Raw genomic sequence first — 27,961 nt, 5'->3', positions numbered from 1 at the left:
AGATGAGTCGCAAACTTTTCTGAAGATATTAACTTATTTTCTCTCTTCTTCCCTTTTTTGATTTTTAGTCATCTCTGGTAGCTCATCTAATAGATGGGACATCCAGGAGGTGAGCTGCGGATCAGGCTTCTTATTGGGTTGATGACCCACTGAAAAACTGACTCTGGCTCTCCATAGACCTTAGACTTGGCAGTCACTATTATCAGGGCAGAGCTCCTTATGGAGAAGCAGAAGTGCCCAGCACAAGTCCTTGTCCTCCTCTACTGGTTGTGTCCTCTCAGGTCCTATCTGTGAGAGTGAAATCCAGTTCTACCTTGGCCAGAAGTACCCACAAATGTTTTAGAACAGTTGACACACTTAGTTGGCATCGGAACCAACCATATGTTTTACATGTCTAGATGGTGGACACTTGTCTGCTGAATTGACTGTAGACCTCAAAGACAGAAAGGAGAAACATTGTTGCCAAGATTAACCACTATTCTAGTTAGTGTGGATAATGAATTGTTCTAATGCAGGGTAGTGTTTCTGTCTCAAAGGTATTTTGTTATGTGTATTGTTCATTTTACTGAGGGTGTTCTAGAAGCAGCTCAAGGAACAAGATCATGGCAGTAGAAGGGCTGTTTTTTTTTTTTTTCCTTGGCACTTTTCATGTAAAAAGGAATGGGTAAGACTTCTAAAATACTTATTGGAGCAGGAAGGGTTTGCAGGAACAAAATTCTGCCCTAAGGATGCTATGCAAAACCCCCAAGGGAACTGATTGTTTTAAGAAGTGCAGTGAAAGGGATTGAAGGGCTTATTCTACCCCTCTCTGCATGGTTTCTATACTACTATTGACTCAAGGCTCTTGCCGTTGCCTCTAGAGTCCTGATCCCAGAGTGTTCCAGGAAGCCACCAAATTGGGTAAATGAAAAAAAGGAGTAGGAAAGAAGGAAACAGATGAAAAGCTAAAAGGAATTGTCATTTTAGAGGGCCATGATCATGCCACTGCACTTCAGCCTGGGCAGGGGCCTTTTTTGAGACCCTGTCTCAAAAAAGTAAATAAATAAATAAAAGAGGGAACAGATGAGAAGCCAAAAGGAGTTATCGTTTTAGAGAGGAATTGTTTTCACATTGGATATTCAGTACTATGCTGTTTTAGTAACCTGAATCACTAAATAAGTGTAGGCATGAGTACAAACCATTTTATTTTAGACATTTGGCAGTCTTGCCTTGAGCAGTGTCACCTTGTGGCCTTGGCTGTTTTTAAGAAGTGTACTTTTTCTCTGTTACAAGTTTTCCTGAGGAGAATGTATCTTCACCATTTACCCAAGCCAGAGCACATTGGATCCGAGCAGTTACCAAGGTTCGACTCCAGCTGCAGGAGGTAGGAAATCTGTTCTAGTACTGGTTGGGACAATTTTTCCTTTGAAATTGGGAGACATATGGTGCTGGAGAAGCAATCAGTGATTAGTCATCTTCTTACAGTGTGCTTCTGGGAATGCATGACAATTAAGCCAGAGCTTTAAGGGATGGGAAGCGGCCAGTGGCTTTCTTCTGTGCTGATGAATGGAAATTAAATAGACCTAGTGGGCTGAGAGCCTGACCATAAAGTTAGATGCTTATTTTTCAAGTACTGTTCATTGTCTCTTTGAAGCAGTTTGCATTTAGGGCAAAAGAAGATTTCAAGCCCCTTAGGATAGTTGTCTCCCTTACCTAGCCAGTTCATACTGGCTAATCTGTAGGGGCCAAAACAGGGTACAAAAATATCTATGGAATTTGCCAGTTGAAGTACCAAAGCATGAACACACTAAGATCTGAAACAACATAAAAAAATGTAAAACAAAGATAAATATTTTTCATTTTCAGTGTTACAAGTTTAAAGTGTCTTTATCTGTGTGTCAGGAGGTAGGCAGTCTTTAGGCAGAAGGTGCTTTTTTTTTTCCCATATAAGTTTAGGAGGTACAAGTGCAAGTTTGATACATGGATATATTGCATAGTGGTGAAGTCTGGGCTTTGGGTGTAGCCATCATCCGAATAGTGTACATTATCCCTATTAAGTAATTTCTCTTTCCTTACCTGCTTGCACCCTTCTAAGTCTCCAGTGTCTGTTATTCCACAGTGTCTATAAATCCATGTGTACACATTATTTAGTTCCCACTTATAAGTGAGACCATGCAGTATCCCATGGTGTGTGTGTGTGTGTGTGTGTGTGTGTGTGTGTATACCACATTTTTAAAAGCCAGACATCTGTTGATGAACACTTAGGTTGATTCTATATCTTTTTCCTTTTTTTTTTTTTTTTTTTTTGAGTTGAGGTCTTGCTCTTCTGCCCAACCTGAGTTCAGTGGCATGATCACTGCAGCTTTGAACTCCTAGGCTCGAGCAATCCTCCTACCTGTGCCTCTTTAGTAGCTGGGTCTACAGGCAAGCACCACCATGCCTGGCTAATTTAAAAAAAAAAAAAAATTTTTTTTTTTTGTAGAGGCAGGGTCTTGCTGTATTGCCCAGGCTGGTCTTGAACTCCTGGCCTCAAGCGATCCTCCCGCTTTGGCCTTCCAAAGTGCTGAGAGTACAGGTGTGAGCCACTATACTCAGCCCATGATATTTTTGCTACTGTGAATAGTGCTACAATAAACATATGGGTGCAGGTATCTTTTTGATATAACGATTTACTGAAGTTACATGTTTAATGACAATTGGCTGTCGGTAGTATAATATCTGGCAGATATTAAAAGTGCAATCATGCTCACATATGTGCACATGTACTTTAAAATTTAATTTATTTTGAAGCAATTTCAAACTTAAGGAAAAGTTGCAAAAACAGTAAAGAACTACTATGTCTCCTCACCCAGATGCTCCAACTATTCACATTTCACATTTACTTCATTTCCTTCCCTCCATTATGATCAATCTTTTTTCTGAATCATTTGAGAGAAAGTTGGAGACATGATATTCTGTCATTTCTAAATCTTCCTTTGTATTTCCCTGTAAACAAGGCTACTGTCCTGTATAACCACAATATAACCATTCACATCTGCCAAACAACAATAACAACACTATTATCAAGACCCTATGCATATTTTGCCAGCCATCCCGACAATGTCCCTTTTTCCTTTCTAATCCAGAATCCATTCCAGGATGACACGTTGCATTTAGTCATGATATCTCTTTAGCCTCCTTCAGTGTTTCCCATCCTCAGCAGTTTTAAATGGTATAGGCTTTTCATTTTGTAGCATATTCTTCAATTTGGGCCCATTCAGTGTTTCCTCGTGTCCGGACTGAGGCCATCCTTTCATGGCAGGAATTACACAATAAAATGATGCTGTGCTGTTTTCAGAGCATTGCGTCAGAAAGTACCTGATGTCAATGTGTCCTACCATTTATAATGTTAGCCTTGATCACTTGGTTAAGTTTGTATTGGCCAGGTTTCTCCACTGTCAAAGCACCATTTTTCCCTTTGTAATTGTTAAGTGCCTTGTGGTGCAGTACTCTGAGGATAAGCTGGTATCTCTTTCCTCATCAAATCTCTACCTACCAGCTAAGTAGCCGTCTCCTGTCTGAATCTACCACCACTAATGGTGCTTGCCAGTTGGTAACTTTGTGTTTCTATTATTCTTTCTATATTAATTAGTTGGCATTCTATTTTTAGGAAGAGATTTCCCTTTTCTCTCATTAATTTATTTATGTCAATATTGCATTATGACTCTTACATTTCTAACTTACTACGTGAGTTATAATCCATTACTGTCATTTATTTTAGTGCTCAAATTGTTCTGGCTTCATATGAGCACTCTTAATTTGACCCTTCAGGGAGAAGATAATGTTTTAGTAATTACTGAAAAGATAGCTGCTTGGAAAAAGTATTTTGAATACAGATATTTGAAAATGCTACTATTTGTGTGTATATATGTGTGTGTGTGTGTGTTCTTTTATCAGAAACAATGTTACTGATAAAAACTCATAACTGCATTCTCTAAAATCTTGGAGACTATTAACATATTAAAAAACTTTCTAATGACAATTTCCAATGAGTTTTGAACTTATTTGTTAAAAATGTGAAAATATTTCTCACGATTTTGCAAGAACAGCTGACTGACATCAGAGAAGAGGAAAAATTACTAAAGTTTAACAAAATCTCTGAATAATTAGTATGTTGGAACCAATTGCTCTTCTTTCATTAGATTTGATATATCATTATCTTTTTCAGCTGTGACAGCTATGAAAACCATGTATTGAAGTAATTGAATGTACAATCAGACCTTAAAGTCATTTTATAACGAAATATTAAAATAAGATTTAGGAAACAATTAGGCATATTATATCACATTGTTTTAAAAAAATGTATCACTGTGAATATTTTTAGTTACAGCAAAAAATGTTTTGTTATTAATAAACATTTAAAAAATTTTAAATTTGTTATGCTTTTCACATTTTAAATTTTATAATGTATATTAATGTAGCTATACATCTATATAATTTTTAAATGAATAAATGTACATATGTTGAGAGGTTCATGCTAAAAAAATTTTCCATGGGTAGGGCTGCCTAATTGCAAACACTGTCTGTTGATATAGACTGACATGAGGCAAACAAATATTTGTTTATTTATTTATTGAGACAGGGTCTCACTCTGTCACTTAGGCTGGAGTGCAGTGACATGATCATAGCTCACTGCAGCCTCAACTTCCTGGGCTCAAGTGATCCTCCCACCTCAGCTTCCCGAGTAGCTAGGACTACAGGTACACACTACCACACCCAGCTAATTTTTTTTAATGCTTTGTAGAGATGGAATTTCACTGTGTTGCCCAGGCTGGTCTTGAACTTCTGAGCTCGAGCGATTCTCCTGTCTCAGCCTCCTAAAGTGCTATGATTATAGGCATGAGCCACTGCATCTGGCTAAACAAGCTTTTTTTTTTTTTTTTTTTTTTTTTTTGACGGAACCTCACTCTGTTGCCCAAGCTGGAATGCAGTGGTATGATTGTAGCTCACTGTAATTTCCGCCTCCTGAGTTCAAGCAGTTCTCATGTCTCAGCCTCCCTGGTAGCTGGGACTACAAGCGTGGACCACCATGCCTAGCTAATTTATTTTTTGTATTTTTAGTAGAGATGGGGTTTCACCATGTTGGCCAGGCTGGTCTCAAACTCCTGACCTCAGGTGATCCACCTGGCTCAGCCTCCCAAAATGCTGGGATTACAGGCATGAGCCACCACGCCTGGCCTAAACAAGCATTTAAAATGAACATTTATGGAATGAATGTCGTAATACTTACTGATTTTTTATTTCTAATTTTTTTTAAAAGTAAGGGCCTTGTAATTCTTCCTATAAAGCAAAGCAAAGTAATTAACGTTCTCCATGTAAAAGGAAAGCTCTGAATTAGAAAAATAAGAATATATTGGAGAAGACACAGTTTAAGTTATGGCCTTTTCTTTTTCAGAAGTATCATAATTCAGAGTCTCTCAAAAAGACTAGCTGAAAACAGTTGCCAAAGCTTGGAATCATATAGACAGAGGCATGGTTTACCTAAGAATAACTAAGAACTTAACTGAATAAGAGAACAATAGTAAAGATATTCTTAACACAGGTAAAGTAACTGGCAACTGATTAGAAATGTCCAAGAGGAGAAACAAGTCAGAGTTTAAAGAGGGTTCTGATAACAGTTTAAGATTGAAGCAGAAATATACCATTTATACTTAAGATGAGATTTAGTAGCATATTGGTTTAAGTTATGGGAGAGAAAGAAGTTAAGCACAACACCAAGGATTTTTTTGCCCCGCCACCACCCCCCTGCCCCAAGTAATTGGAAGTTCCACCTAATCACTCCTTCACCCTCCACTCGAGATAATCTTTTTTGTTAGTTTCCTATTTATCATTCTAGAATATCTGTCTGCAGGTACAAGCAAATATGAATATACTAATGCTTCTTTACCCCTTTTTATACAAAAGATGGTATATTATACATACTGAGAATATCTTGATTTTCTATTTGGAGATCCTTCCATACCAGAAAGAAGAAAATTTTTCATTATTTTTTATAACTGAGTAATATTCTGTTGAATGAAGTATTTGTTCTGCAAGTAGTGAGTCCTTTGTTGATGTTCATTTTGTTGTTTCCAGTCATTTGCTGTTAACCATGTTACAAATGAGTAACCTTGTACATACGTCATTTTGCATGTCTGCAAGTATACCAAGGGGATATGCATTTATAATTTTGATAATTATTGCCAAATTGCCCTCCATTTGTCTGTGGCTTAAAATAACAAGGGCTTGTTTCTTGCTCATATTCCATGTCAAGGAGTTTTGCTTTAAAGTTGTCTTCTCTCTGCAGTCCAGGCTGATGGAGCAACCAACACCTGGAACACTGCCAGTCACAATGATAAAAAGAAGGGAAAGATAACAAGTGAAAGAAAATATAGCAAGTTGTACTTTGGCTCTTAAAACTTCTACCCAGAAGTTATTAATATCGCTTTTGCTCACATTTTCCTAGCTAAAGAAAATCATGAAACCAAATTTAACTTTTTAAAAATAATTTCAACTTCTATTAATATTTTAGATACAGAGGGCTGGGTGCAGTGGCTTATGTCTATAATCCCAGCAGGAGTTTGAGACCAGCCTGGCCAACATGGTGACTCCCATCTCCACCAAAAATACAAAAATTAGCTGAGTGTGGTGGTGCATACCTGTAATCCCAGCTACTTGGGAGGCTGAGGCAGGAGAATTGCCTGAACCCAGGAAGTGGAGGTTGCAGTGGGCCAAGATCATGCCACTGCACTCCAACCTGGGTGACAGAGTAAGACCCTATCTCAAAAAAAAAAAAAAAAAAATTAGATACAGGGGATACCTGTGCAGGTTTGTTAACATAGGTATTTTGCATGATGCTGAGATTTGGGGTATAGATCCTGTCACCCACATAGTGAACATGGTACTCAGGTAGTTTTTCGATCCCTACCACCTTCCCCCTTCCTCCCTCTAGTAGTCCGCAGTGTCTGTTGTTCCCATCTTTATGAGTACCCAATATTTAGATGCCACTCATTTTTTAAAACTTTTTTTTAGTTTTATTTTTTTGAGATGGGGTCTCACTCTGCCACCCAGGCTGGAGTGCACTGGCATGATCACAGCTCACTGCAACCTTGAACTCCTGGGCTCAAGCAACCCTTCACCTCAGCCTCCCAAGTAGCTGGGACCACAGGCATGTGCCACTATGCCCAGCAAATTAAAAAATTTTTGTGTAGAGATAGGGTCTCACTATGTTGCCTAGGCTGGTCTTGAATTCCTGGCCTCAAGCAATCCTCTTCTCTCAGGCTCCCAAAGTGCTGGGATTACAGGCATGATTATAGGCCTGGCCCCTGGCTCCCGTTTATACGTGAGAATATGCGATATTTGGTTTTCTGTTCCTGCGTTAATTTGCTTAAAATTACGGCCTCTAACTGCATCCATGTTGTTGTAAAGGACATTTCACTGTTTTTTATGGCTGCATAGTATTCCATGATGCATATGTACCACATTTTCTTTATCCAGTCCACTGTTGATGGGTACCTAGGTTGATTCGATGTCTCTGCTATTGTGAATAATGCTGTGATGAATATATGAGTGCATGTGTCTCTTTGGTAGAACGATTTGTTTTCTTTTCATTGTATACCCAGTAATGGGATTACTGGGTTGAATGCTAGTTCTGTTTTAATTAAAGTGGAGCAGTATGACATACTTTTAAAGAGATAGAGAAGGATATTTGTCAGTGGCTTTAATGCCTACTCCCAAAAGTATATGCTTCCTATAGGGAGTGTAGCAATTTATACTCCTACTAGTGATGTCTTAAGAGTGGTTTTCTCTTTCCTAACCCATCAGTAATGTATCAAACTTTTGGATTTTCACTTATCTGCTAGGCTCTTTTTGCTACCCTGTTTAGGTGAGATGCTTCCAACATATAGAATTACTTATATTTCAGAAATTCTCAGAGACTTTATATTTGCTGTTTCCCATGCTTAGAATGCTCTTTCTCTTAATTAACATAGCTAACTTTTCATTCACATCTTTTAAAACCCAGTCACATGTCAGTTATGGGGTAAAGTTTCTAGAATCTTTGCATATTTTTTTCTACTGCATGATGATGTAATGGAGTTACTTCTTTACTGCTATGTCTTACTTTTCTGTGTACTTCTTGTAAGATCCTTTAATGTCAGGCTGAGCTTTTTAAGGCTGATATTCTAGAGCCCAGTATGGAATCTGGCAAAAGGTGTTTAGCTAACCTTTTGTGGATGCCTAACCAGCCAGAGATGCCCCACATCATTTCCACAGAAGTCTCCATGTGCATCTTTATCTTCTAATTAATACTATTTGTAATTATCCCCAAGGCCCAGCACTTAAAGTCAATAATAGCAGAATATTAACTATTAACATTAGCTAAATTTTCTTATATAAGCTTTATATACATGAACATAAATTACTGAATTTAGATCATAGTGTGTGTGGATTTAAACATTTTTTTCTCACTTTGTTTTTGTGAGCTTTATTCTGGGTTATTAAATATTTTTGAAAACATGATTTAATGACTTTATTAATAGATTAATATTCTGTCGTATAGATATTTTATAATATTCCTCTTGTTTCTTTCTTTTCTTTTCTCTTCTTTTCTTTTGAGACAGAGTCTTGCCCAGGCTGGAGTGCAGTGGTACAATCACAGCTCACTGCAGCCTTGACCTTCCAGGCTCAAGTGATCCTCCCGCCTCAGCCTCCCAAGTAGGGGGCACTACAGGTGTGTGCCACCACGCCTGGCTGATTTATTTATTGTAGAGATGGAGTCTTCCTCTGTTGCCCAGCCTGGTCTTGAACTCCTGGGCTCAAGCAATTTTCCTGTCTCAACCTCCCAAAATGCTGGGATTACAGGCATGAGCCATCATACCTGGCCCCTCTTGTTACTATTATGAATAATGCTGTGATGAGCATCATTGTGCATACATCTGTTTTCATTTCTGATTATTTCTTTAACTTAAAATAGATTAAATTGCTGAGTTGAAGGGTATAATTTTTTTAATTTAAATTTTATTTTTATTTTAAATTTTATTTTTTAAATAGAGATCAGGGCTCGCTACGTTGCCCAGGCTGTTCTTGAACTCTTGGCCTCGGGTGATCATCCTGTGTGGGCCTCCTGCAATGCCATGATTACTGGTATGAGCCATCACACTCGGCCTCAGGGGTGTATATCTATATATATATATCTCTATATTAAGACTTCTGACAAACTTCTTGATTTATTTTCAGAAAAGCTTTTCCGGTTTGTACTTTCAGTATTTGAATGTGCTCTACCAACATTAAGTATTCTAATTTTAGAAAATTTTTGCCAATTTGACAGAAGAATGGTATAGCATTGTTTAATTTGCATTTCTTTGATTATTTGTGATTTGAATATTTCTCCTAAGTTTATAGGTCACTTATACTTCTTCAGCTAGTATTACATCAAAGAGACTTTGAGAATCATAGAAACCTAGCTACACTTATGCTACTCCTATAAGATTGTCAGCCACTTGAGGGAAGAGGTTATATAGAGTCATCTCTGTGTCTTCTGGGCTGGCTGAATACATGAACATAATTGAGTACATGGCCATATGTACTTAATAAGTGTTTGATGACATTGCTATTGCTGATGAGGCAGTAATGTTGGTAGTGTGAGTGGGAGTGGATATGAATCTGTACCTTATTTGGCTTAGCTGCAGAAAAATCTGGGGGAGGAGGTGAGACTTTAGCTCTAGAAATGGAGATTGCGGTGGCAGCAGGTGGGTGGGTGTTCCAGGTGGAAGGGACAGTTCAGGAGAAGGCATGGAGATAGGCCAGGAAGAAAACTTGACAGGAGCTCTTGGGTTGTTGAAGAAAGCTGAGGAAGGAGAGCCTTGGTAAGCAGGGACAGAACTGAGCAAATAGATAGGAGGCCTGGGTTTAAATGGAGCAGTCTCAGGAGAGGTAAGATTACAGCTGCCAGCCTGAGAGGTAGATCAGCATGTTCTTAGGGGCAATCATTAAGACAGAGAACAAACCGAAACTCTTCTGCAAAGTTCCATTCTCACTTGTTACTCCCTCCCAAGAAAAGTGACTTCCTTCTTGTTCTATGATTGAAGCCTCAAAAATGGGTCCCTTGGGGAAAAATAATGAGGCTGAAGGAGAAGGCTTTTGAGAACCGCACCATTTAGACTTAATTGCACCAGGGAAATACTCTTTCCATAATCTTAAACTCTGGAATTTTTTCTGATCACGTCTGCCTATCTTCTCAACTCTTTGCCCTCATGGAGACTACCAATTTCCAATCCCTCCTTTTCCTTACAACTTTGCATCCCTTGCCCTAGCCATTGCCATTCTGACATTTTTTTTTAAAATGGAAGAATGTTTTGAATAAGTAATAAATGTAAAATATAAAATTGAAAAGGATATTACATATAGATATGTATTTATAAATATATAATGCACAGTTTCCCTACTTCAGATTCCCAGACCCCCCCCATCTCCTTTTCCCCGTCTTATTGTTATTTGTGTCTCATGAATCAGTCCAGAGTTAATCCATCCATTTATGAGCATGTGTGTGCCCCCAAACTTGTATGTGTATTTTGCACACATTGTCCTACACCTTGCTTTTTTCATTTATTGCTCTATCTTGGAGATTTTTTTCCTTATTAGTATAAATAGAGTTCATGCTCTATTAACAGCTGCATGGTTTTTCTGTTAGTATAAATAGAGCTACTGCTTTGTAAATAGCTGTATGGTATTTCTTTCTGTAGATGTGTTATAATTTATATACTCTGTCCCCTACTGATGGATCTTTAGGTTGTTTGTAATGTAGTTGCAATACAAATCCTGTACATGAGCCTGAATACTTCAAGACTTATCTTAGCCACAGCTTTTGAGACCCCTCTTCAAACTTCATGGTAAGCCCTACCCAAGAACAGGCCTTACTATTGCTTCACAAACCAGAGTGACCTTCCCTGGCCCTAGCTGCTCCTCTGAATGCTGCGAGACAACCCTTGTTCTCAATAGACCGTTTTTGCCCTCTGGGAAACTGCAGTGTCCTTACCTGATATCTGAGACCAGAACCACCATATTCTCTACCTTGTGACCTTGACTGGACCTGGCTGTTCCCTGAAGCCCTCTTTGATAGAGACTATGCCTTTTATATGCCCTGTGCATTACTGGGTTAGAAGTGAGGTTTGGTGTTCTCTGGCTCCCTCTGCCACTTCCAAGCCATTACTAGATCCTTGCCTAACCTGTTTCTACAGCCACCTTCGTTGTTGCAATTAGATTGCAACTTTCCCATAATTCCCCATTTATTCATTTCCCATAATTCCCCATTTGTTCCCCATTTAGTACCTGCATCACAGTTTTCCTTTTTAATCTCAACTCTTGCAATAATAATAATAATAATAATAATATCATTATAGTAACCACATTTATTGAATACCATTATGTCTAGGCACTATATCTTTACATGCATTACCTAATGAATTCGGTAAAAATAATTCTGCGAATTAGGCTTATGTTATTAGGCCCACTTTATAGATTAAGAAACTGAGTGTTTAGGAAGATAGAAACTTGTTCAGGATCACCCAGCTAGTAAAATTCAAATCTAGATCTATTTAACTTCAGAGCTTGTCTTTTTAACAGTAATCTTAGAACCCTACTTTCCAAAGCATATTCCACAGGACTCCAATTTCTAGAGTCATTAATAGGTATCATATTATACAGGGTTCTATGTCAAAGAAATTTGGGAAACACAGAATCCAACAGAGCACAAAGCCAATGGATTGCCTTATATCTTAGGACTTTTCAGAAACTTGAATATACTTAGGCTTATTGTGATTATTTAAGAAGGGAATATAATATGCACAGCTTTATTGCAGACTTATTTGACCATGAAACACTCTTCTAGAGACACATTATGTGGGACTAGTTTTCCAAGGAATATATTTGCGAAAAGTCTGTGTCAGAGATTCCATTGTCATTTCGTTAAAACTGTATTTGTGAAGGTCATCAGTGAGCTCTTAACTGATAACTTAGTGGTTGCTTTTCAGTCTTTATCTTATTGAACCTCTCTGCAGTATTTGACACTTCTGAACAGTCCCTCCTGTTTTAACATCTAAGAAACCATCTCCAACTCTCCTCTTTGATCTGTCTTCAGTCTCTTTTCTGATTTCTCTGTTTGCTCATTTCTTAAATGTTGTTCTTTCCAGAGTTCTTTCCTCAATGCTCTTTTCATATAAATCTATACATTTTTCTTTTGAAATATCATTTATTATGTCACCTATCACCTATATGTGGGTTGCTCTCTTATCTAGCCCAGACCCTAAACCCATATTTCTAACTACTTCTTGGATACTCACTTGTCCCATCAGCATCTCAAATTCAGCTTGTCCCAATCAAAAGACATCATCTCTCTAAAACCTGTTTTATGTTCTGCATTTTGTTTCCGTGCTTCCCAAATCAACCCTGAACCCACTAGAAGTGATTGGGCTCCTGAGAGATAAGAGAAAGCAAAGACATTCTTTCTAAGATGTAGAAGAATGAGGAACTGGAGTTTCACTTATCCTCAGAGGGAGAGAAGGATGAGGTAACTATCTTATGCACATAAAAAGTACTCCATAAATATCTGTTGGCAGGATGAATGAACAGGATGTAGAGTAAGGAAGCTTGTTCTTTTGCATTCTGGGCAGTGGAGTTGTGAAGAGGAATGAGGTGGGTTTTCTTGCCTAAAAATCTCTAGAAAAGGAGAGGTTCATACCCATACTTGCCTATTCTCACTTTTGGTTGAGAAAAAAAATTTTTTATTTCCAAATTTTATCTTTTACCTGCTACCCATGGCTCTTCCCTCGGCTCACACAGCTTGCCTCCACTTCCTTTTACTATTCTAAGTGACATAGAGACAAGGATACACTGCCGTTGTACTCTTGCAGCCTTCTCATTCAGTCCTACTTTCATACCATTTCCCCTCAGTGGCTTGACAACAGATTCTTGTTCCTTTGTTTTTAGTAACAAATATTTTAAAATTCAGATATTATTAACATAACATAAAACCATTTTAAAGTATACAATTAAGCACAACCCTCACCACTACTTAATTCCAGACCATTTTCATCACCTCAAAAAGAAATCCCGTACCCATTAGGGATTACTCCCTATTCCCTTTTCCACCAGCCTGTAGCACCACGAAGTTACTTTCTGTCTCTGTAGATTGTCTGGACATTTCATATCAATGGATTCTTATCATATGTGGCCTACTGTGTCTGGATTCTTTTATGTAGCTTAATGTTAAGGTTCATCCATGTTGTAGCATGGATTGGTACTTTTGGCTATTATGAATAATGCAGCTGTGAACATTCATGTACAAGTTCTTGTGTGAACATAAGTTTTCAGGTTTTTTGGGTATACACTTAGGAATGGAACCGCTGGGTCACATGATAACATTGTTTAACATTTTGAGAAACTGCCAGACTGTTTTTTGAAGTGATTGTGCTATTTTACCTTCCCATCAGCAATGTATGAGGGTTTCATTTTCTCCCCATCTTTGCCAGCACTTATTGTTTGTCTTTTTTTATTATAGCCATCCTAGTGGGTGTGAAGTGCTAACTTGTGATTTTGATTTGCATTTCCTTAGTAACTAATGATGTTGAGTATCTTTTCATGTGCTTATTGGCCATTTTTATATCTTCTTTGGAGTTTAGCAGTCTCCTCTTAAACATAGAGGATACTTCCCAGACCCCAAATGGGTACCTGAAACTGTGGATAGTACCAAACTTCACATATACTATGTTTTTTCCTATACATATGTATGATAAGGTTTAATTTATTAATTTTAGAGACAGTCTCACTCTGTCCTCCAGGGTGGAGTGCAGTGGTGCACTGCAGCCTCGAATCCTGGGCTCAAGCAATCCTTCCACCTCAGCCTCAGTCCAGAGTAGCTTGCACTATAGGCATGCACCACTACACCTGCCTAAGTTTTTATTTTTTAGTTTTTTGTAGAGACAAGAGCTGTGTTGCCCAGGCTGGTCTTCAACTCCTGGGCTCAAGTGATCCTTATGCCTTGGTCTCCCAAAGCACTGGGATAACAGGTGTGAACCACTGTGCCCAGCCAATGTTTAATTTATATATTAGGCACAATAAGAGATTAACAACAATAACTAATAATAAAATAAAACAGTTATAACCATATACTGTAATTAAAGGTATGTGGATATACCTTTAATTATATAATTATATTTAATTATATATAATTAAATAATATATCTCTCAATGTATTGTACAGCAGGTAATTTTGCAGGTAAGCAAAACAGTGGCTAAGCAGGGACTACCATAATGTCTATTCAAATCCTCTGCTCATTTTTAAATTGGGTTATTTGACTTTAGTTGTTGAGTTGTAAGAATTCTTTACATATTTTGGATAGAAGTCCCTTATCAAACTTATGATTTGCAAATGTTTTCTCCTACTCCTGTTCCTTTTTAATTTTTTCAAACCTCTTTTGAATTTGCCATGTTTTGCCTTAATGATGCCTTAACGTGCAACCTTTCTTCTCTTTCTCTTGCCTGTCTCTGGGTAAATTGGCCACAGCAGCCAGGCCTCTGAAGCAATAAAGAAGAGCTGTTTTTTTTAGGGTGTGGAAGTAGCTTGCCTAGTTGGTCAGTGTAGTATTAGGGTTCTCCAGTGGGAGAGAACCAATAGGATATATGTATATATGAAAGAGAGTTTATTAAAGAGAATTGGCTTATGTGATTACACGGTGAAGTCCCATGATAGGCTGTCTGCAAGCTGGAGAAAGAGAGGAACAAGTAGAGGCTCAGTCTAAGTCTGAAAGCCTCAAAACCAGGAAAGCTGACAGTGCAGCCTTTAGTCTGCAGCTGAAGACCTGAGGGACCCCAGGAAGCCTCTGGTGCAAGTCCCAGAGTCCAAAGGCCAAAGAACCTGTTCAAGGGCAGGAGAGGAAGCAAATGTCCACATGGGAAGAAAAAAGAGAGCCAGAAACCTCAGCAAGCACATTTATTCCACCTTCTTCCACCTGTTTTGTTATAGCTGCACTGGCAACTGATTGGATTGTGCCCACCCACATTGAGGGTGGGTCTTCCTCTCCCAGTCCACCAACTCAGATTTCAGTCTTCTGTGGCAATGCCCTCACAACACCAGAAACAGTACTTCCCCAGCCATCTAGGCATCCCTCCAGTCAGGTTGACACCTAATATTAACCATTACAGTCAATGAAAGCATGTTATGGAGCATCACAGCCATGAAAGCATGTTCTGGAGCTGCCAGCTCATGTAGCATCCTGATGGTCTCAGTCCCTCCTTTCCTGCTTCTCTAATATACACATCTAGCTCCGTCCTTGGAATTCAACCATTTAGGTAAAGACTAAAGTTGTCAGTAGAAAAGAATTCAAAAGATGAAGCTAAGTAGATGACAACAGTGATTTCTTTAGGAATAAAGCTTCAAATTTTCTTTTCTTTTACTTTTTTTTTTTTTTTTTTTAAAGACCGAGTCTCACTCTGTTGCCCAGGCTGGAGTGCAGTGACCTGATCTCCACTTACTGCAAGCTCCGCCTCCTGGGTTCACGCCATTCTCCTGCCTCAGCCTCCCAAGTAGTTGGGACTACAGGCGCCCGCCACGACGCCCAGCTAAATTTCTTTTGTATTTTTAGTAGAGACGGGGTTTCACCATGTTAGCCAAGATGGTCTCGATCTCCTGACCTCGTGAGCCACCATGCCCGGCCCCGAATTGTCCCTTTTCTTCCCCTGCCTTTTAAATATCGGATACCACTGAGTTCCTGATTTCACCTTTTCCTCCCCTTGTGGGCTGAGTTTGTCCCTACTCCCACCTCAAAATTCATAATGTTGAAGTCTTAACCCCAGGTATCTTAGAATGTGACATTATTTGGAGATAGGGCCGTTAAGTGGGTAATTAATATAAACTGAGGTCATATGGGTGGGCTTTACTCCATTATGACTAATGTCCTTGGAAGAAGCAGAAATGAGGACACAGACACAGAGAGGAAAGACCGTTTGAAGAGAGAGAAGTTGGCCATTGACAAGCCAAGGAAAGAGGTCTTGGGAGAAATCAACCTTCTTGGCATCTTAATCTTGGATTTCTAACATCCAGCATTGTGAGTTTTTTTTTTTTTTTTTTTGAGATAGGGTCTCACTCTGTTGCCCAGGCTGGAGTGCAGTGGCGTGATCTTGGCTCACTGCAACCTCCACCTCCTAGGCTCAAGTGATCCTCCCATCCCAGCCTCCCAAGTAGCTGGGACCACAGGTACATGCCACTATGCCCAGCTAATTTTTTAGATTTTTTTGTAGAGATGAGATTTCGCTATGTTGCCCAGACTGGTCTCGAACTCCCAAGCTCAAGCGATCCGCCCACCTTGGCCTCCCAAAGTGCTGGGATTACACCATGCCTGGTCCAAAATAAATTTTTGTTGGTTAAGCCACCCAGACTGTGCTACTTTGTTTTGGCAGCCCTAGAAAACTAATATACCTCCCATGACAGAAGAGAGAAGAAGGTGGCACAAGCCTCAGTATTTCTCGCCTGTAAATCTTTGTTTCCTGAGGTCCACTTGGTGGGAAATGGGGTTTCCAGACTGGTAGACACAGAGCCCAAGAGCCCATTCACAATATTGTATCTTTTGTATCCATTTACTGTTAAATTGTTACTAACAAAATTTAGGGATGGATAGAAGTGCAAAGAACTGGGTTTTTGTATTAGCTCACCCTTAAAATCTGAAAGAACTAACATTCATATTTATTGTTCTTCTCAATTATAAAATTAGGGGACAGTGACTTGTTCTCTCTCACAGGGTTCTGGTGAGATTATAGAAAAATGCATTTTTGAGTACAAAGCTCTACAAGCATTTGCTTAAGAGTCTCTAGCCAAGCTTCTAGTACCTTCCAGAACTGTTGGCTTTCAGGGATCTGTCATGACCTTTGTAGCCTAGACCTGAGGCAACTGAATGACCTGTCAAAGGTCATTGCTGACCATGGCTGGAACCTTTGCTGCTAAGTAAGGATCCATTGACACTGCTGCTTTTTTGGCTAATGTGGCAAGCAGCCAATACCATAGGATTTCAGGCTTTTATAGAGATCTAGGCCACCAGGTCTCCCCTGTGGTAACAGGATTCCTAGGGTAACTTATCTATGGATGACTCCAACTAGGCTATCTGGTATGTTGATGCTTCTCTGGGACCACCAAAGAAGAGGGAGAAGTCAATGGAAGCCAAAAGCTGACCTGTGCAATGTGGGAACATTTTCAAAGAGCAGCTTTCATGTACTTGTCAGGAGCAATACTGATTTTTTTGTTTGTTTATTTGTTTTACCTCTGAAATATTCTGGACACATTTATGGTCTGGATCTGGATGTTCATCAGTGGTCGATCTTCTATAAACCTTCTGGTTCTGGGCTGTTACTAAGCCTGGTGAATTACAGGATATCACACCTGGACTTGGATTTGGGGCAGTGGATTGTTTGGAGGGGTGAATTTGGCTCTGGTTTCCAAGGAGCACACAGAACATTTCGAAGGGATGCCGTAGTATCATCAACCTGTCCAGAGTTAGTGAAGGGTATCAGATACTGGCTGCAGGCCTTAGCTCCAGCTGTTAGGCGTAGTATCTATAAAGGGAGGTACATAGTTAAATCTTATGGAATAAGTCAGATTCTTATACAAAATTACTCGCTTCCAAGTAATAAGCAAAGCACCCTTTCTCACTCTCTACCACCACCTTCTCTGATTCCTGCTGCTTTTTTTGACCATCCAACCAATGAGAATATTCATTGATGGCTGTTCCTCTGTTCCTCTGTGAGAAAAAATCCTTTTGCCAAAGTTACCCAAAAGGATGCAACTTAAGTAATTATTCAGGGTTTTTTTTTGTTGTTTTTTGTTTGTTTGTTTGTTTGTTTTTTGAGACAAGGTCCCTCTCCATCACCCAGGCTGCAGTGTAGTGCCGTGATCTCGGCTCACTGCAACTTCTGCCTCCCAGATTCAAGTGATTCTTGTGCCTTAGCCTCCCATGTAGCTGGGATTATAGGTGTGCATCACCACTCCTGGCTAAATTTGTATTTTTAGTAGAGATGTGATTTCGCCATCTTGGCTAAGCTGGTCTTGAACTCCTGGCCTCAAGTGATCTGCCCGCCTTGGCCTCCTAAAGTGCTGGTATTACAGGCATGTGCCACTGTGCCCAGCAATTTTTCAGTTATAAATCAAGCCCCTAATAAGTGGATACTTTTGGGTACTGTTGGGGCTATTTGTAAGACATTTTCCTATTCTCCAAGAGCTTATAGGCCAGAAGGGAGGTAGAAATAATTAACAGTTAAGTATTTAAATACTTTTTTCTCTCAGTCACTTTTTCCTCATCCTTATTTCTGTGAAGCTTTCCATAATGTTTTTAAAACTCCCTTTTTTGGTTTCCTATTTTCTTTTCTTCTGTTATTCTTAGTTTCTCCCAATTCTCTTCCTTCCTTAGCTCCTGCTTCATTTCTTGCTACAGTCTTCCCTCAAGCTTCTCTTTCAGTCTCAAAGCTGCATCTCTTCAGCCTCTAATCAATAATCTTTAATTAAGCAACTACTATATGGAAGGTAGTGTGCTTGGTCCTACCTACTGTGCTAGGTAGCCAGTAGGCTTCCAACTATGTTTGTTTGTTTGTTTATTTGTTTATTTATTTTTAGATGGAGTCTTGCTCTTGCCCAGGCTGGAGTGCAATGGTGCGATCTCAGCTCACCTCAACCTCCACTTACCAGGATCAAGCAATTCTCCTGCTTTAGCCTCCCAAGTGGCTGGGACTACATGCGTTAGTCACCACGCTTGGCTAATTTGTTTTGTATTTTTAGTAGAGATGGGGTTACACCATGTTGGCCAGGCTGGTCTCCAACGCCTGACCTCAAGTAATCCACCTGCCTCAGCCTCCCAAAGTGCTGGGATTACAGGCTTGAGCCACTACACCCAGCCTCCCAACTAGCCTTTGTAAGCAAATGCTCCCAAATCTAAGCCTTCCCTTTTTCCTTAGGCTCTATTCTTCCTGTCTAGTTATCTACTAGTTATTTTCACTGTAATTTCCCAATGTTTAAAACTTCCCTCTTGAGCCTATTCCTCTTCCTTTGTTCTCTATTTATATTAAAGTCACCATCATTCTACTAGTCACCCACTCAAAATCATGGTGTCACTTTTTTTTTTTTTTTTTTTTGAGACGGAGTCTCGCTGTGTCACCCAGGCTGGAGTGCAGTGGCCCGATCTCGGCTCACTGCAAGCTCCGCCTCCCGGGTTTACGCCATTCTCCTGCCTCAGCCTCCGAGTAGCTGGGACTACAGGCGCCCGCCACCACGCCCGGCTAGTTTTTTGTATTTTTAGTAGAGACGGGGTTTCACCATGTTAGCCAGGATGGTCTCGATCTCCTGACTTCGTGATCCACCCGCCTCGGCCTCCCAAAGTACTGGGATTACAGGCTTGAGCCACCGCGCCCGGCCTCATGGTGTCACTTTTTATTCTTCATTGTCTCTTGCCTCCCACTTAGATCATTTGCCAGATCTTGCTCTTTTTTTCTTTGTGGTTTCTTTGATCAGTCTCTGTCTCTTCTCTGTTTCCCTTTGTGTTCAGGTTCTCTTTATTGCTTAGACTATAGTATTAGTCTTCTGATGGTTTCCTTGCTTTTATTTTTCTTAGAAGCCATTGTATATATTACTGCCAGATTTATCTTTCTGAAATAGAGCGTGAGTCATGGCTACCTTTTATACTAAGGGCTCAACTTGGATGTCACATTCTCTGAAGCCTTTCCCAACGTGCCCAGGCCAAGTTAGATTCTCATTTTTTATCTTTCTATAGCATTTCATGTGTAATCAGCTTTGATGTTAATCACATTGTCCTGGAATTATGTGAGCATTTGCCCTCAAGATTATATATTTCTTAAAATAATATACTTTGTATGATTCTTTTTGTATTAAGTTCAGAAACAGGCAAAAGTAACCTGTGGTATCAGACATCAGGATAGTGATTACCTTTGGGGGTGGAATTTGTAGTGATTAGATATGAGCACAGGGGGCTTCTGGAGTTCTGTTTACATTGTTTTCTTGATCTAGATCCTGTTTACATGGATGTAAAAGTACACTTTTGACTTGTTTATGTTATAATTATAAGTATATTATAATTCAATAAAAAGTTTAAATAAAAGCTAAGTGAAAAATAGCATTAAAATACAGAATAGAGAAAATGTCTAACTCTATATCCCTGATGCCTGGCACCCACTAAACTCTTTGTAGATGAGTCAGTGAGTGAGTGAATAAAGAAGTGAATGAAAGTTTATCTTCAAAAAAATTAATTTTTCTTTGCATTGGTAATTAAATTATAGTCTCAACAGAGCCTGAGTTTGAAATTTGGCTCCACCACTTCTGGCCTATGTAACCTTAGGCTTAGGCAAGTAACCCAGCCCTTTGGAAACATAATTTTTCCATCTCTGAATATCATAGCTGCCTCAGTGGATGGATAATAATATCATACATGTAGAGCAGGGCCTGGTGTGTTGCTGGCATTCAATAAATGTTAATATTCTTTTCTTTCCACACCTTCCTCCTTCTCCCTTTCATCTCATAACCCATGCTTTATCCTCTGCCTTAAATTTCCTTTCCTCTTAGTTTCTACATATCCAAATATTATCCATTCTTTGGATCAAGCTCAGATACCATGCTCTTCACAGAGCCTTCTCTGATTCACATCCAAGCCAGCATTTCTAATGCTGGAAATATTTTCCTCTCTCAAATTCTTGTGCATTTTATCTGTGTCCCTTATGATACATATTAGTCACTCTAACCTTGCTGAAGGCTGCCCTCACATTTCAGGCCCAAAGAAGAATAGCACTCTAATTGGGCTAATATGCTGGAGGCAGGAGCTCTGTCATTTGGAACAAACTTGGGAATGAAAAGGTAGGTTGAGAAAACTGCTTTGGACTTTTGATATTCATTTTTTTGTTTTGTTTTGTTTTTTGAGATGGAGTCTTGCTCTTGTTGCCCAGGCTGGAGTGCAGTGGCGTGATCTTGGCTCACTGCAGCCTCTTCCTCCTAGGTTCAAGTGATTCTCCTGCCTCAGCCTCACAAGTAGCTGGGATTACAGGTGCCTGCCACCACAACTGGCTAACTTTTATATTTTTAGTAGAGACACGGTTTTACCATGTTGGCCAGGCTGGTCTTGAACTCCTGACCTCAGGTGATCTGCCCTCTCTGGCCTCCCAGAGTGCTGGGATTACAGGCATGAGCCACTGCACTTAGGCCTGATATTCGTTTTTCTACCTCCCCTTACACTGGGAGAAATTCAGATGTCTATTAAAAAATATGGGCCCAGGGGCGAGAGTTTAAGTTGCAGACTGTTTGACCTGCCTTTTGAATTGGTTAAAACCTCTTCTGTTAAAGTTGGTCCAGCTTGGCTTATCAAGGTAAAAGGCCATGCAGATGTTTGAGTCTAAAGTCTTAGGAATTAAGAGTAGACATTCACCTGGAGTATCTTCTCTGCCTAATATCCCTAGTGCACGTAGGTAGAAAAACAGTTCAGGGAAGACCCTGTTCCTGGCCGCTTATTTTCTTATTATTTTGGCTTTCTACATGTGTTTTCCTTGCATACATACAGGCTTTAAATCCTTTGCTAGATAGTACTTGAGGTCAAGAACTGATCACCAATTCTTAGCATCAATTCCTCCTGATACTTATTAAAAACTCAGCAAAGATTTATGGAATGAACACTTAAAAATATTAAGTGGCCAGACGCGTCGGCTCACGCCTGTAATCCCAGCACTTTGGGAGGCCGAGATAAGTGGATTACCTGAGGTCAGAAGTTCCAGACCAGCCTGGCCAACCGAAATCCTCGTCTCTACTAAAAGTACAAAAATTATCCGGGCATGGTGGCGGGCGCCTGTAATCCCAGCTACTTAGGAGGCTGAGAGGAGAATCGCTTGAACCCAGGAGGTGGAGGTTGCAGTGAGCCAAGATTACACCACTGCATTCCAGCCTGGGTGACAAGAGTGAGACTCCGTCTCAAAAAAAAAAAAAAAAAAAGAATTAAGTGGTGTTACAAGGCCCTAAATAATTGGTTGCAAAAGAAATGATTAACTCTTAACTAAAAATAGTTGCCACAGGACTTTAAGGAACAAGCCCTTTGGATTAGGCTGATCAGAGACATCTTCTCAGAGGAATTCCAAGAGGATACTAAGTTAGCAGTTAAGTATCAGGAAATGGCCAAGAAATAAAATAACATGAGCTTCTAAAGATGGAAATCAAGGGATAACTTGCTTCCTGTGTTTGCAAGCGTATGTCATGGGGAGATCCATGGCCTCTTGCAAGTGGCATGTTGTGTTCTTCCTGTGGACAATGCAGCTGCCACTATGCCCTGAAGTGCAGTCATATTGTAAGACTTCAGTAAAACTTCCTGAAGCCAAAGGAAAGAGGTAAGTTGTAGCCCATTCCTTAAACTTCTTCTTCTCTTTGCTGGTTGTCACCTTCAAGCATGCTAAGGAAATGTGTTATTCAGTCCTCACCTGAGAACACTCAGACTTAAACAGCCAAAGAAGACAGGTTAGGAAGATCATTTTAGGTGAAAATCAACCTCCTGGAGCATTTGTTAATGACAGATGAGATAAAACCGTTGACTGATTTCTCTCTAAAATATTCTTCTTCTTGGCTCTTTTTTTTTTTTTTTTAAGAGACAGGGTCTCACTCTGTCACTCAAGCTGGAGTGCAGTGGCACAATCATGGCTTATTGTAACCTCAAACTCCTGGGCTCATACAGACCTCCTGCCTCAGCCTCCAAGTAGCTGGGATTAGAATAGCTAGGACTACAAGGACGTGCCAGCAGGCCTGGCTAATTTTAAAATTTTTTTTGTAGAGATGGGGTCCTCCCCATGTTGCCCAGGCTGGTCTTGTATTCCTGGCCTCAAACAGTCCTTCTGCTTCAGCCTCCATAAGTGATGGGATTACAGGCCTGAGTCACTGTGCCTGGCCCCACCTTTGGTTTCTTCATAGCATTTCTCTTTCTCTGCTTGCCCCTTAAAAACTTGATCATTCCCAGGCTTTGTTTTCTACCTCATTTTCTTCTCTAGTTAGTCTTATCCATGTCCTAACCTGTAACTGATAAATCCCAAATTACTGTCTCTACCTCAGTCCTCTTTCATGAGCTCCAGACTTTTTTATCCAGCTGCCTGTGGATATTGTCACCTGAATGTTCATAGGCATTTCATACATTGTGTTCAAACTGTACTTATTATCTTTTTTTTTCTTTACTTCCTCTTCTATATATCCTTTCTTACTAACCCATCAAACATAAAATCTAACACTCCTCTCCTTCAGAATATATAACATGGATATAACAATGCCTCATAATATAACATTTCCCCTGTTAGATTATGAACTTCTTAAGGGCAAGGATTGTATCTTTTCATTATTCCTGTTAACAAGATGTTGTTACTTAATAGGTGTTCATTTATTTTTTGTTTTTTATTTATTTTATTTTTTTGAGAAAGGGTCTCGCTCTCGTCACCCAGGTTGGAGTTCGGTGGTGTGATCATGGCTTACTGCCACCTTGACGCCCTGGGCTTAGGTTATCCTCCCACCTCAGTCTCCCAAGTATGGGACTACAGGTGTACTAGGTGTTTATTTATTAACTTTGTAAGATATTTTTATGTGGAATTGTAGTAGTAATTCTGAAAGGCACTATATTAGCTTGCTAGGGCTACCATAACAATGTACCACAGACTGGGTTGTTTAAATGAGAAATTTCTGTCTCATAGTTTTGGAAGCTAGAAGTCCAAAATTAAGGTGTTGGTGGGGTTGGTTCCTGTGGAGGGCTGTAAGGGAAGGATCTTTATAGTCCTTATTGACTTGTAGATGACCATCTTCTCCCTATTTCTTTTCACATATTCTTCCCTCTGTGTATCCCTATGTTTAAATTTCCCCTTTTTATATCGTATTGGATTAGGGCCCACACTAATGACTTCGTTTTAATGTGATTGCCTCTTTAAAGGCCCCATCTCCAAATAAGGCCACATTCTGAGGTGCTGGGGGTTAGGACTTCAACCTCTGAAATTTGGGAGAACAAAATTTATCTTTGTTCATTTGGGCTGCTTTAACAAAATACTTATAGACTGGGTAATTTATAAACAACACCAATTCATTTCTCACATTTCTGGAGGCTGGGAAAATTCAAGATCAAAGCACTGGCAGATTCAGTGTCTAGTGAGGGCCTATGTTCTGGTTCATAGGCAGCACCTTCTCACTGCATCTTCATGGTGGAAGGGGCAAAAGAGCTCCTGTGGGCCTCTTTCATAAAGGCACTAATCCCATTCATTAGGGCTCTGCCTTCATGATCTATTCACCTCCCCAAAGGCTCACCTCCTAATACCATCACCTTGGGAGTTAGGATTTTAACATATGAATTTTGGAGTGACACAGACGTTCAGGCAATTCAGCCCATAACAGGTACCAAAGTAGTTTTTCATGTTTATTTACACATCTTATCTTCTGACAAAGCACTTGGAAAGGTTCCTACCTTCTCACCATCCTGATGTTTACTCTCTGATGGCACTCTAGATAGGGCCATCTGGAAACAGAAAGGATGAGATGGCACATTAAGTGAGTTCAAGGGGTTTGCTTTGACTAAAGTTAGGGTATTGGGAAGCCAAATTCCTCTAGACGTGGGCAGGTCAAGAAAGAACTTTGATAACATGGCAAAAAACTAGGACTTTTTTTTTTTTTTTTTTTTTTTAAGCACAGTCACTCATGGATTTTTAAGAAAATGAGTGACAAAAACTTATGTACATCTTAGAAATATCCCCCTAGCAAATTATGCATCATGGATCAAGGGTAAAGAGGAGTGAGTGGGAGGTGGTTCTGAAGGAGTGGAGACTAGGGAGAATGAATATTTTGCAGTAGTTGAAGTGAGAAATAAGCCTGGACTAAAGATTGCAGAGGAGACATCGATAGATAAGAAGGTAAAATAGATTACAACAGAGGCACAAAGGGCTTTGCAGGGGCTTCTCTCACTGGGTAAAGAATTAGAATATATGAACTCCAATGATCCAGCATCTGAGCAGAGAATAATCTCTGCATGGAGCTGATATGGGTGAGCTGGCAGCCTAGGGCTCTAAACACGTAGTTCTCTCTTCTGACTTATCTAGTTGAGTGCTTCCCTTTCTTTCCACCATGCTTCCCTCTTACTGTCAGAGATCCCCAGTGGAGGATACGTCTCCATTAAGTCTTCTTTTCCCCTTTGTACATTAGCTACCTTCCTGTAGCTCAGTACCTCATATCAGATATTTTTGAACATTTGGAGAGTCCTATAGGGAAAAACCCACCTCTCTGGGGTCTCTTCTTTAAATCTCAAGACACTTGAAACTCATCTGCTGGCTAGGGACATATTTCCACAAGACTGTAGAAACAGGGGCCTGAGCCAAGAGAATTCTCCAGATTTGGGTTTGCCCTGTATCTTATTCTTAGATATATCTTAGAACAAGCCACAAAGAACTGAGGGGATATTTGATCAATATGAACCCAGTTAGTTTCCACTTAGTACAAGAGGTTTGTTTCTCCCTGGGATTTCAAACTTTGGATTCCTTTTAGAGGATCCTCAGTATATGGCCTCTTTGTTTCCTTCAGGTATAGAGATTGAGGCAGGGCCAATGCACTCTGTGGCTTGGGCTGGGAGATATATATATAAACAAATACTACTTTAGGACCGGCATTAGTCCTAAATCTGGGAGCTGTGACTATTGTTCAGGTTTATGTGAGAGAGCAGTTAGACATTTAGGTTTCTTATGATCACGAATTGTTAATTATTTGATCCTGAAATAGATGTGGGGCCACAGCCTTTGGAGAGACAGGCTGAAAACCTAACTGGTTAGCTGGGCAGTTCCAAGAAGTTTATCAGCTCCTTATGTTCAAGTTTCTGCTAATCAGGGATGGTCCTTGACCTGATTGTAGGACTAAGACTTGTCAGCAATTTATGACTCTTAGGGCCTGCCCTGCAGCTTGTCGGGTCTGATTAGGTAACAGAGCAGCTATGTCTTAGTGCATCAGTAAAGTCAGCACATCTCTGCCAGGCTCGTCACTCCCCTAGGAAGGCATGCTCCTCAGGGAAGGAGGAGGATTACCTCACGTTGCCCATCATTCTCTGCTGCATATGGTTTCTCCACGGTGTAGGGAGGGCATCATTCTACAGGGGGAAAAATGACTTTTCTTAGCCACCAGAAGAACCATCCTCCTCATGAAATAAATCCCAGCTGTGTGACTATATGTCAGGCTTTTCATGTTGCTTTTGGCTTTCCTTAGCAGTAGAGAAGGAAAACAGTCACAAGCTGACTCCTGCATGATATAGACATTGGCCGCACCCATCCTTTGTACCTCGCATCTGTGTTGTTATTGGGAAATAAGGTAAGCACCTGCTGGTCCTGACCCAGCCTGTCTCTAGCATTGACACCTGAAAAGGCAGGCCAGGTTTGGAGCAGGCATATTCTTTGCTTCTGGACCAGTTGTATCTGGCGTCAGGGAGACTTAGACTGGTTTGTGTGAGTGGGGAGAATTGTGATTGGTGAGGCCCTCCTCCAGTATTCCTGTGACACCACTCAGTTGCTTTAGCTGAAGATGAATTTTGTATGCCAGGTGGTTTTCTGACTAACCCACCCATTCGGCTCCCCTTTAGAACTCCTGCAGGTCTGAACCTTCCCACAACTCTGCGTGAGTGTCAGTGTATCATGTTGAATTTCCATCTTGACTCATCTGTCTCTAGGCGAAGATCCCTGCAAGGATTTAAATTGGGAACCAGACCTTGAGAATGTCTGTTTAGAGCATTTCACAGCTTCTGGATAAATGCCTTTTCCTTCTTAACCCAATCTGTTTTTCCAGTTCTGCCCAGCTAGCTCCTGAGCAGCCTACTTTGAGGAAGCTCCCCAACTGAGGTGGGTGCTGTGCTATTTCTTAACTCTAAAAAGCACCCCATCCTTTCGGCCTACTCAGGCTTCCCCAGGGCCAGATCCACTGTGACGAGGGGGCTGCATTGTTGTTCATGTGGCTCACAAAACAAATTGCCTGCTTGTCCCAAAGAGCTTGTCTACTGAGGAGTCCTGATGTCCTTTGGCCATGTGGTGTCTGGCACTCTGTGGGCCGTGTAGAGCAGTGGCAGAAGTGGCCATGCTCTTTTACAAGAGCTTTCACTGACTGTTTACCACTTCCCCGCTTACTCTGTTTCTTGCTTTTGCTGGAACGTGGGAAGGTGGAAGGATACAAAGGTAATTTGTGGTCAAAGCTGTATGAGCTCTCCTGTGAAGTTTGAAGATTATAACTGGAGATAGCAGATTTGTTGTGCCTCATATGCTAACCACGTCTTCTATTGCCTGAGCCTTTGTTTTTCTGGGAAGCCCAAGCTGCTTAGAAAAATGGGCTGAATGTGTTTGGGTGACAAGACAGGGTTCCATTAGCCTCAGGAATGCCATCTGGAGACCTTAGCCAGGGCTTGGGGACACTTTGTCAATTAGGCAGGAAGAAGTAGGTTCTTTCGGCAGGGTCCTACCTCTGGGGAATCTTTCCCACTCTTGAAAGTTTGAGCTTCTTCTTAGCCTAGGAAGCCCAACCAAACCTGATAATGACAGCCACTGTTCTGGGCTTTTTACGAGTGGCTGCAGATTTGGGGGAGGGCATTCTAATTTAATCAGTCTTCCTATATTTCTTGTTTTAAACCTTTTACCTCCTTCTTCTGGCTGAAGGATGGGAAACTCCACAGTAAATTGGCTGTGACTTCCACAGAAACTTGACAGTTTTCAAGTTATTTTTTTCCTCTGTATTTAGATGTGGTTATAGTTGTGCTGTCAGCCCTTATCTCTTCTGTCATCTAGCCAGCTCCCAACTAGGTTAGGAGGTATGTGCTCTGCTGTCAGTGTTGGCTGCATAATGAGGTGGATGGCTAAGAAATGGGTTGTTTAGCATCTCTTGGAATCTAAATTTTCTTCCTTGGTTGAG

At 40.3% G+C, this 27,961-nt stretch overlaps 1 protein-coding gene and 1 long non-coding RNA gene across 26 annotated transcripts in view; one reads left to right on the top strand and one right to left on the bottom strand.

Annotated features, from left to right (window-relative positions):
* LOC144334643 (uncharacterized) overlaps positions 1-27,961 on the bottom strand; it is a 190,992-nt gene that overhangs the window by 82,846 nt on the left and 80,185 nt on the right. The window lies entirely within an intron of this gene.
* Positions 1-27,961, top strand: part of UNC13B (unc-13 homolog B) — a 235,883-nt gene that overhangs the window by 145,363 nt on the left and 62,559 nt on the right. For all 25 annotated transcript variants that reach the window (XM_077965804.1, XM_077965801.1, XM_077965797.1 and 22 more), the window contains one exon: positions 1,273-1,363. In XM_077965804.1, coding sequence (XP_077821930.1) covers positions 1,273-1,363 — 91 coding nt within the window. The remainder of the gene's footprint in view (positions 1-1,272; positions 1,364-27,961) is intronic.

The sequence above is a fragment of the Macaca mulatta genome, chromosome 15, assembly GCF_049350105.2.
Source record: "Macaca mulatta isolate MMU2019108-1 chromosome 15, T2T-MMU8v2.0, whole genome shotgun sequence".
Classification (NCBI taxonomy): Eukaryota; Metazoa; Chordata; class Mammalia; order Primates; family Cercopithecidae; genus Macaca; species Macaca mulatta.
The sequence above is the reverse complement of the archived record's forward strand: the minus strand, read 5'-3'. Positions and strand labels throughout refer to the sequence as shown.